The sequence below is a fragment of the Onthophagus taurus genome, chromosome 3 (genome assembly GCF_036711975.1).
Source record: "Onthophagus taurus isolate NC chromosome 3, IU_Otau_3.0, whole genome shotgun sequence".
NCBI classification, from domain to species: Eukaryota; Metazoa; Arthropoda; class Insecta; order Coleoptera; family Scarabaeidae; genus Onthophagus; species Onthophagus taurus.
In genome coordinates, this window is record NC_091968.1 from 16,141,345 (window position 1) to 16,152,577 (window position 11,233).

Below are 11,233 nucleotides of genomic sequence, written 5' to 3' on the forward strand. Positions count from 1 at the left end.
ATATTCTCAATCCGTTACAGAATTTAATTATAAGCAAACCATTAATATAATCAATTTCTTTCTCTGTAAAAAGTTTTTTTCTGTCAAAAATCCACCCTTCTAAGCATTCTAAAGTTTCATCAATTTTAGAAGTGCCCATCGGGGTCAAACTCACCCCCTAAATCCGCGTCGCGCTAATACGTAACTTCAACAAATGCCATTAAAAACGAAATAAGATTAATATAGAAATTTTTGTTTTACCGAGAGTCAAATTTTTCAATCATATATATAAAACACCTCTTCTCAGTAGTAAATTGTTCATTCCATCGATAATTTTGCAGTTAGTGACACGTGCTATCGTTAGAATAGAATTTACAATGTAAGATTGCGCTAAGATGATACTAATTCTTGATAATGAGCATTAAAAGCTCGAAACGTCGAGGAAATAATGTTTTAATTGTATAAAAAATAAAACAATTTGTTACTGAGAAGAGGTGTTTTATATATATATATATATATATATATGATTGAAATAAGATTATATATATGTCTATTTTTAAGCATTTAAAAATTCAATCTAAGAATAATAATAATAATAATTGAAGCCAATTACCTGAACAATTGCAGGATCCTGAAGATATTAATATCTTTTTTACTCAGAGTGTTCAGGATATTCATGATAAAATTAAGTCAGACGTTTCTGATGATTTTCATGGAGAGTAAAAAAATTTTCTAATTTATTTACGTTTCAAATGCTATTGCAGGTTATTTCGGTAATAGATTCTCCATCGATAGGAGCGGACTCGGTTGGTATTCATATTTTGCGGATGTGTTGCCCTACAATACTGCAGTTTTTACAGTTCTCTAAAGAAGAGTTCTTTTTTACTTATGTTAGTGAAGTAATGTAATATATAAAACATTAAATTTTACACTAGACGTGTATTTTTCCTTCGGGTACTTCGTAGGCACCGCACTATTTTGCTCGGGATAACTCGTCGGTACCACGTGACCAACATGTGGTGTGATACAGCTAAAATTTAACGGTCATCTACTAAACGAGTCGGAACTAGATAGTGTCTATAGACCAGATTTACGCGATATAGAAAGAAAGAACGATTATTTTTATTTTAATTATGTTTGCCAAAATAAAACATTCATGATGTGAAATTAGTGGAACTTCCGGAAGATTTTACATACAAGTTCCTTGTGAAGATTGGTAAGTATGTGCAACTTGGTGCAACTATACATATAGGAAACTTATAGAAGACTCATTAGATGCAGTTTTGATGGTGACTCCGTGGAAACTTTAAAATGAATTAAGTATTATATATGTTATATATGTATATAAACAGAATTTAATTTTTTTAAATTTAAGTATATACAATATATTACAAGTAAAAATAAAAACAAATATTTTATAATTTTGATTTTTATTACAAACGTAAAACTTCCCTAAAAATACTCCACTTCCTATTAAAAATTAACACTAATAAGTGGAAGATACACACTATTTAGTGATATTTTGTCAATTAATAGAGTAAAATTAGAGCGAATTTTTAATAATTTACACTGATTAGATTAGAAATGTATCTAATTAGAGTCACGACAACATCTAGTTATATTACATATAATACACTGTTATACAGTAACGATTTTACACTATTTAATAAACACCATCTTCTCACTATTTAGTGTAAATTTTTAATCTATTCACCTACACTATATAGTGCAGAAAAATAACTCTAAATAAATTGGACCGATCTGAACCATGTTTTAGAGTTGATTTTTACTCTATATTTTTTCCTGTGTGTCCAGCAATCTGGCTTTCGTGCAAATTATAGTTGTACTACAGCTATGCACTGTTAGACTTTTCTATGGCTTTTGATACCGTTAGTCACACTTTATTTTGTCGTATTTTAGGATATTTTGGACTGGGACGAAGTGCCGTGTCATTAATAGAAAACTATTTAACGGGTAGGACACAAAACGTTAAAGTTGGAGATCAAGTGTCGCGGTGGTTCGTGTAAGTCTTGGGGTCACTTCTGTTTACTCTTTATACGTCGAGATTTGCTTCCCTGTTGACTTCTTCCAACATTAATATGTATGCCGATGACATTCAGGTGTATCAGTCCTTTCCTTGTTGCGGGAGTCATGATATGGAACTAAGCATAAATAAGCACTTACGGGATATTCAGAAGTTTGATTCAGACACACATATGCAGCGCATGAAGTGCTAAGGCTTAACGCTCGACCGTAGTTTTAGGCATCGTGGACAGATCAATGAATATATCAAAAAGGCATATTTATGTCTAAGGAAGCTATATCCCCATTGGTCTTATTTGTCATATAACGTTATAAAACAATCATGTGGTATTCGACTTCCATTCTATTCTTCCATCCTTTGAAGAACAACTTTACACATTTGTACTTAGATGCATAGTATCGACTTCACCATCAGAGCTGTGACTTTCAAAAAATTTTTCGTTTTTAGATTTTGAGATATTATGACAATTTTCGTTTTTTTAAATGGAAACAACCACTGATTATTCGCATATTAAATTCGTTATTTTCTTCTGATTATAAAAGTATGGGGTTGGATAGGTCTATTTCTTATTGTTTTAGAATGAAGCTAAAAATAAACTTTTTTTTAATGTCGTCAAAGAAATTAAATTTACAGTTTCCTGTAAATTACGGTACTATAACTAATTATTTTACTAAAAATTTATATAAAATTTACTTTATTTTCTAATATATAACATTCTAACATGTTAAACTTTTCGTAATTTTCGTAATCCATCTTAAAAAACAGGACTTTTAATTTGACACTTAAATTTTTGAATACAAACAAATGTTGCTATGTTTATTTGAATTAAAAAAATAAAGTCCCTAGATTTACAAAGTACCGCGGTTTGACGCCATTTTGCCTCGCAAGTCAAGCGGGAAATTTAAAACTATGTTATTCTATTGATAACATTACGCCAAATTTCCTTTCTTTTTTCTCGTGGTACTCTGAAGAGTCAAAAGTCCTTCTTACTGCCATTTTTGCAACACCAAAGGCAACAAGACGGCAATATTTTTGTAAATAAGTGGTGAGATGCAGTGACAAGTTGTCAAACCGCCATTTTGGCTCGAAAACAGGCGTCATGAACCGCGGTACTTTGTAAATCTAGGGACTTTATAAAAAAATATATATGAGCACCATCTATCAATAATTTATTAAGTCATTTAATAATAATATTAAATATTAATAAAAAATGTGAAATAATCTATTTCAACTTTTGCGTAAAACAAATATAAATTAAATAGTTCAACAAATGTATTTGTTTCAAATATCAGAAATATGTTTTTTAATTTTTAGTTATAATTTACAGGAAACTGTAAATTTTATTTCTTTGACTACACTAAAAAAAAAGTTTATTTTTAGCTTTATTCCAAAACAATAAGAAATAGACCTGTGAAACCCTATATTTTTGTAATCAGAAAAAAATAACGAATTTAATAAGCGAATGATCAGTGGTTGTTTCCATTTAAAAAAACGAAAATGTTCATGATATCTCAAAATCTAAAACCGAAAAACTTTTTTTGACTACGTCATGAAATTCTCTGTAAAAAAGTGTCTATATAATGTTTTAGTTATAATACTCCACCTATAATAATAACCAAGATAATTATACTTGTTGGTTTATCGATATTTTCAATTGTGGCCTCTAGGGAAAAAACAAAAGACGATGGCGCCTTGAGGTTTTCGGCAGCCCCAGGGATCTTAAATAGGAGAAGTTGGGACTGATTGTATGTCGAAATCCCCCCGTAAGATGGCGTTAGCGTCTATACTGAAATCATTTAATTAAACTAACAATTTTATTATTAATAGTAGGAATGATGAGAGACAGCAATAACAATTATTACCATCATTCTTTTAATTTAAAAAGTATAGATTGTTATATTTTTAAATTTGCCGCTAACTTCACCTTTTAACAGTTGAAGTTTGTTCAGAGAACAGTTCAGAATGACAGATGAAAACGTCATTTTAAAGTGATTTTCCGGTAAGAGTATAATAAAATAATAATGGTATGATTAAACAATTAGATTATAATAATTGACATTATAGCTTTGTTTCAGCTAACGTTCGTATGATGCAGTAATATTCAAATGTGGTGGCATTATTTGACAAGTGTAATTGCCGTAGGTAATTGCATCTGAGGAATTTCCAACCAATCGGAACGTTAAGTGGCTCCAAACACTTTCCAAACAGTTATTCTGTGGTTGGAGAAGGGTTGGAGGTTTTATATATAAACCCAATCCAACCTGTATTCTAGTGGTTCGGTTCTTAGCTGAATAATTCCAAAATATCCCCAACAGATGGCCCCACATGCGAGTAAATTTTGAGTACGAAGTTTTTGTTTAGTGGGTTGCATTTCTACGAAGCTATTTTCTATGGTTTTCGGCATTAGCAGTTTTTCGAAAAACGAAATCATGACATATAAGCTACTTTTTTTCTAACTCTTATACCTCTTATAGTTTCCGAGTTGTACATCAAGTATGAAATCAATTTGATAAAAATTTGAGGGATATTCTTCCAGAAAAAATTCTTGAATATGTATGTTATATTTTTTAATGGGCATTTTTTAGATAAAATTGAAATGTACAGGTATCCCAAAATTGAGATACCATATTTAAATTGACATTTTAAAATAAGAACCCCCTTTAAACGAAAATAATGGAGACGTGAAACAAAACTTTCCGCGATTTTCGCGTGTTTTTAAGGGTTTTCTAGTGCCGTGTTTTACTATAACGTGCTAAATCACGTAAATAGGTGTCGTGTGCACTGTACAAAGTAATATTTCTTTGCGGGGTAAGTCCGTTTATCGTTGACAACCCGCATACGTAACATAACCTAACTTTTCGTTCGGGCTGGTTGATCGGCATTTATTTTTCAGGCGAAATGAGCTCAGAAAGTTCAACCCCTAAGCCCTCGGCGGCATCCACACCGCAAGCCAGACCGTCCGGAGGCGAGGACTTCATAGAAGTCCGCCACCGTAGATACCGACAAAGACCGTGTGGGGCCGAATTAAAAAGGAGAAAGAAGGAGAGGGATAGGATTCTCGCTTCTGAAAACCTGAAACCAGGCCACAGCCGGGCCCCTCATAAGCCTCCCAGGGGGGCTAGGACCAACCAACCACTGCAAAGTGGTAGGAAAGATGTCCGCACCCAGGGACAGGCGAGGGCGCAACCCGAGCAGCAGCGATTCGCCACCTCTACCGAACCCTCACTCAGAGAATCGAAGAGGAAGTGGCAGGAATCCGCCCTGGATAAATCGGCTCAACAGGGCCCCAAAAAAGGCTTCAAGGACGCGCTGTTGTCGCACCTTAAAGTTGCCGTTATTAACAGCCAAAATCAGCTGGGTAAACTCAGCGAGACTGAGGCCGGACATGTCAAATACGAGCTGACGAACGCTTTGTTTAAAGTAATTACTCAGCTCGACCCTAAACAACAAACGCCGATACCAACGTTTACATCGATGGTCTATGCAGGCCAGATCTTAAAGGTCGCCTGCAATGATGACCACTCTTTAACGTGGTTGAAGGCTGCAGTACCGCTGATACCACCCCTAGAGGGCGTAGTACTAAGCGTTGTCAGGGAAGTTGATCTTCCTACCCTTTCAAGAATCCAAGTTTGGATTCCCGATACTGATGTGGATGTAAACACCAGGGAACAGACACTTCAGATTCTAGCGGCCCAAAATAGACACCTAGATGTCGTCAACTGGTGCCTCTTTCGCTACGAAGTGAGGACAGACCCTGTGGGTCGCCTCATTGTCTTCGGGGCAGGGAAGAACGACGCCGAATGGCTTAAAATCCATGAAGGTAGAATCTGCTACCTTTTCAACACCTTAAAGGCCCGCGTTGGCAGATTAAAAGACCCTGAGCAGGGTGTTGGAGCAGCCGCGGAGGGAGAGACGGCAGAGCGGATGGAAACAGCTGATGTTCCAACCGCTGAGGAAGATGAGAACACTCTCGTCAACCTAGACGTCGATCCCAAAATCCCGGCTTCGAGCAAGGTGTTGGAGGAGTCCATCCCAGATACACCTCCGCTCAGAACAGCATCAGCTGATCAACTCGCCTCTTCGAAATGAACGAAAAAGGTGATGTATACAAGGTAGGTGACGAATTAAGGGTGCTACAGTGCAACCTACATCGTAGAAGGTCAGCAAGTGCCACCCTTTGTCGCCACCTTGATATGATGATTAACACTATCGCGCTGATCCAAGAACCTTGGGTTTTAAAATGCAAGGTCTGCGGTTTCAGTGGTTTAAGCGGTTCTATTTTTTAGCTGCCCTGCCACTAATAAGGTCAGAACTGTCATTTACGTACCAAAAGACGCAAACGCTCACCTGTTGCCTCAGCACACAGGAAGAGCCGTTACGTCGATTAGAGTACGGTGTACCATCAACCGAAAGGTTAAGGAAATAACGGTGGCATCAGTTTACCTCCCGTATGAAGACCAGTCTCCATCTCAAGGATTGGAAAGACTGGCCGAGAACGGAAGGGAAGATAACTGGAATCTTGTCATCGGATGTGACTCTAATGCACATTCAACTGCCTGGGGCAGTGCTGATGGTAATGGAAGAGGTAAGTCCCTTCTTGAATTCATTTTTGAGCCGCTAACTGATTGACCTTTATAACCGCTAAAGGTCAATCAGTTAATGACATCACACTCGCTTCGATGGGTATCTCGTCCTCGATTCACAATTGGACGGTATTTCAATGTCGGACCATAGATGAATCACTTTCGATCTAGGTACCATAAAGATTGGAAAGAACCTAAAGCGTAACCTCAGAAGGGCGGATGTGGACGCGTTCAGATCTTTACTAACTGGGTGTTTGAGCGATATTGGGTTACGTAAGCCAACTGAAAGCTTTGAAGTTGAGGAGTACCTAAATACTATTAGTGATTCCTTAATTAAAGCTTATAAAAAGGCCTGTCCCCTCCGATCAGAGGCCGTCTCTGGGCGTGCTACCATTTGGTGGTGTCCTGAGCTCGGCAAGCTCAAAAAGGAGGCAAGAACAGCCTTTAATAGAGCTAAAAACTCAAAATTAGACTCCGACTGGAAACTTTATAAAGGAAAATTAGTGGAGTTCAAAAAAAGCGTTCGTCATAGAAAACGAGAAACGTGGAGGAAATTTTGTGAGGAAGTTTCCTCCTACAGCGAAGTTTCTCGGCTAAATCGTGTTCTGGCTTCAGAGCCTGAACGACGAATTTGCTTACTAAAAAAGGCTCACGGTTCTTATACTGACAACCTTTTGGAGAGTCTTCATCTATTAATGGAGGTGCATTTTTCAGGTTCCGGAAGTTCCGTGTGCTTACAACAGGAAACCAACCATGAACCTACTGCAGATGATTGGATTTCAGCTGAAGAGATCTGCAGGGAGGAAAAAATACCATCAACAGTTTCTCTCCGTTCAAAACACTAGGACCAGACGGTATTATACCTGCCCTTTTACAATGAGGCTTGGAGGATTCACCTAGTGGAAATCTTCCAGGCATCTCTGGCGCTGAGGTCACAGTGAACTTCATACCAAAACCGAGTAAGCTTGATTATTTCACACAGAAATCGTTTAGACCAATCAGTCTCTCCTCATTTCTTTTGAAAACCCTGGAAAGACTGTGTGATCGCTACATTAGAGATTTCTATCTCCCAACTAAACCAGTAAATTCTAATCAACACGCTTACACTCAGGGCAAGTCCACACTAACGGCTTTTCACTCGGTAACCAACTTTGTTGGTGGAGCGCTGGACCTAAAGGAGTCCGCCCTGGGTGTTTTCATAGATACAGAGGGAGCTTTTGACAAAACAACTTTTTCTGGTATTAACGATGCCTTGTTAGAGCATAATGTTTCACCGACTTTTTGTGGTTAGATTGAGAACACTCTTAAACATAGGATAGTTAAGTTTAGGGCTGGCGATGTCAGTCTCCAAGGAGGAGTTACTCGAGGCTGTCCACAAGGGGGTGTACTATCCCCACTTTTGTGGAATCTCACCCTGGATAGCCTCTTGAAACGCCTCACTGAAGCCAACTTTCCTATAGTTGGTTACGCAGATGATTTAACCATTATCGTCAAAGGCAAGTACATAAACGTGCTTTTTGATAGGATGCAGTAGCTCTCAAATTGATAGAGTCTTGGTGTGACGAACAAAGACTCTCTGTGAATCCTAAGAAGGCAGAGTTGATTCTTTTGACACGGATGAGGAAGTTTGGCAAGCCCAGAATGCCATCCCTTGCTAATACTCCATTGGTTTTGTCAAAACAAGTCAAATATCTGGGCATCACACCTGACAATAAAATGGCATGGTGAACTTACCTAACTAATAGAGTAAAAAAAGCGTACGTTGCATTCGGTCAATGCCGGAGGGCTATAGGTAAGACATGGGTTTGTCACCCAAAAATGTCCTCTGGATTTATACGGCTGTAATTCGACCTATGCTTACATATGGTGCTGTAGTATGGTGATCAAAGACCTTACAATCTACATCCACTGCTGCACTTAATAAAGTACAGAGACTTGCGTGTTTGTATGTTACAGGTGCGCTGCGGACTACCCCCACTGCAGCCATGGAAAACATGTTGAACCTAATGCCACTTCATTTGTTCATTCAAGAGGTGGCACTGGTGACCATGATTCGACTGCGGGCGGCAGGAATTCTAATGAGTGAGAGAGATAGTAAGAATGCCATTCTCTGGAAGAAAATGGTGGATTACTCACCAATTCTGGATTGTAAAACGTACTTCACACCCCTACAACACATTTTTACGAAGAAATATCTCACCCACCCAAGTTCCACAGAAGTAGAGGTAAAAAACAGCCTTAAAATCCACACTGATGGTTCAAGCAGACGGGAAGTAACTGGAGCCGGAATCTTCTCGTACGATCTCCGACTCCACGTATCTGAACCTGTAGGTAAAAGTACCACCGTCATACAGGCGGAGTTAATCGCCATACAACTTGCCGCTGACGTTGTTGTCAGATCCAACTTGGAAGATAAGACTTTCACAATTTACACTGACAGTAGACAAGCTATTTTAGAAGAAAATTATAATCAATTTATTTTTTGTACTTTTTTACTGGTTTATTATTCTTAAATTCAGCTTAACATGTTTCAAATAACGTCATCTTCAGAAGCGTCGTTAATTTAAAAAACTTGAGTTCAAAAAACACGTGTACATTCAACATTTTATAAAGATATTTCTATTTCTTTTCCTTCTCACAATATTATTGAATTAATGGTGATTATATATTAAAACTTCGTAAGAAATATTTAAAATTTAACAGATTAATACATTAAATTATAAAGTAAAGTTACATCGAACGGACATTACAAGTCATTTATTATATATATATTATTTATATATTTTAGCCCTGAGTAAAATAACAATTACCTCAGGACTTGTTATGGGTTGTCATCTGACATTGGAGAAGGCCGCGGTGCATAACTGTGTTATACTTCAATGGACAAAAGGACACTCGACTTGTTCAGGTAACAGGCACGCTGATAGGCTTGTCAAAAGGGCTGCCAAGCGAGCGCCCTGTACTGCCCCACTCTGCAAGACCTCAGAATGAGAGACTTCAGAGAGGAATGGCCGAGCACGGATGGCATCAGGAACACACCTCTGAGCTGCATCCTAGCCTTCGGAAATTGCTTAGGCTGGTTGATGTAGCCAGAGAGAGTGCAGGAGGATGTACAAGGGGCCCGTTGGGACCTAGGTGCTGTATGCGGAAACATACCTTCTCCTTTCCTACATACATAAAGGAACGTAGTGACGCTAAAGAAAGTTTGTGTCATCAAGCAAAAAAGATGAAGATTATTTCAGATAAAAACAACCCCTGACTATTGATAATTACTATAAACTGGGAATAAGGCATGGTATAATTACACAACTATATGCAAGGTCCCACTTTAGTGTTTGTGATGGAAAACTTATATCTTCTGATGAAGTTCCAAGGAGATATATCTCAGTCAACCGTTACAGAACAAGGATTAAAAATTTTAAAAGATGTGCTTGTACAAAAAACTGCGAAACAAAAAAATTTTTGTGCAAAAAGAATAATTTGTTGTGTAATTCTGTGTCATGGAAGTGGTCCATGTACAAATAAATAACATATTTATTTCTCTTATTATTTTTTGTTTTTATGTATTTTAAATAACATAGTTTATTGCCAACATTCTATTTGTATTTATTATTTATATTTTAGGTATTAAAAAAATAAAAATTATTTTTCAACCATTAACTACGTTATTTTACAGAATAACTAGGTATTTGTATAGAATAAATAGCTAAATAAAAAATGTATTTTATAATTTAACTAATGTTAATCGGTTAAACGCTTTAACGGTAACATATATTCTACTTTATTTTTGTTTTTTTTTTCTGTATATTATAATTTTTTTATTTTTGATTAACGGTTGGTTAGAACAGACTAAAGTCTGGAACCCGCCTTTCGTGCCCTTTTGTTTTTAATTCATGTATTTTTTTTAACATGTAGAATCTTATGGAACACAATAAAGTTCATTATTATTATTATTTGAAATTGATAGCTGGTTTTATTTGGATCCAACGAGCAATAATCGAGAAATAATCGTCGAATGGTAAACATTTCTTGAAGGGGCATTCCCATAGTTTGTAGGCATATATCCAACGATGGATGTTAAAGGTTAAATTATATAAAAATGTAGCAGCTGAGACATTTTGCAACAGCGTAGTCGATGCGTTGACTTATGCTGTGCACTAAAGTTGCCGGAATTTGAAGATGTGGAAGAAATAATACATTTTTGTCTTCTAATCAATAGTTTGTGGCAAGAGTTAATTACAATAATGTAAAACAAATACAGGTGGTTTAAAATAATGTTAAATATTTATAGGGGTAGTACTACAGTCGAAAATAAGTCGAAAAGTGTTAATAAACATGGGTCCGGAAAGCAACCGTCTTCAAGATACAAAATGTTAAAATTTGTTGGGACTCTACGTTTTTTCTTTTAAACTATAACTACTACAGATTTGATACTTGGCAAATCGATACAGTATGAAACTGTCTCTTTTTAGAGAGTGGTATGATGTTTCCATTACTTCCGGTTGAACCGGAAGTGAAAATAAATACCACTATTTTTCAGAAAATTCAAAAATGTTATTCAACAATTGGTTAGATAGCTTAATTCTGAACAACATTAATTCGAAAAAAATTTAGAAAAGTTCAATTG

General features: G+C 36.6%; 1 protein-coding gene across 7 annotated transcripts; it reads left to right on the forward strand.

Moving 5' to 3' along the window:
* Positions 1-4,596: 4,596 nt before the first annotated feature.
* LOC111416266 (uncharacterized) lies at positions 4,597-10,570 on the forward strand. 7 transcript variants are annotated; one of them, XR_002706513.2, is made up of 4 exons: positions 4,597-4,831; positions 4,917-6,608; positions 7,321-7,565; positions 8,563-10,570. XR_002706513.2 is itself a non-coding variant. In XM_023048233.2 (2 exons), exon 2 carries the CDS (start codon positions 4,922-4,924, stop codon positions 6,110-6,112), a length of 1,191 nt encoding a protein of 396 aa, XP_022904001.2. In that variant the 5' UTR covers positions 4,597-4,831; positions 4,917-4,921; the 3' UTR covers positions 6,113-10,570. The 7 variants fall into 7 exon arrangements, 1 of the variants encoding a protein (XP_022904001.2); XR_002706510.2 differs by having other exon boundaries at positions 4,917-8,937; positions 9,395-10,570; XR_002706508.2 differs by having other exon boundaries at positions 4,917-7,565.
* Positions 10,571-11,233: the final 663 nt, after the last annotated feature.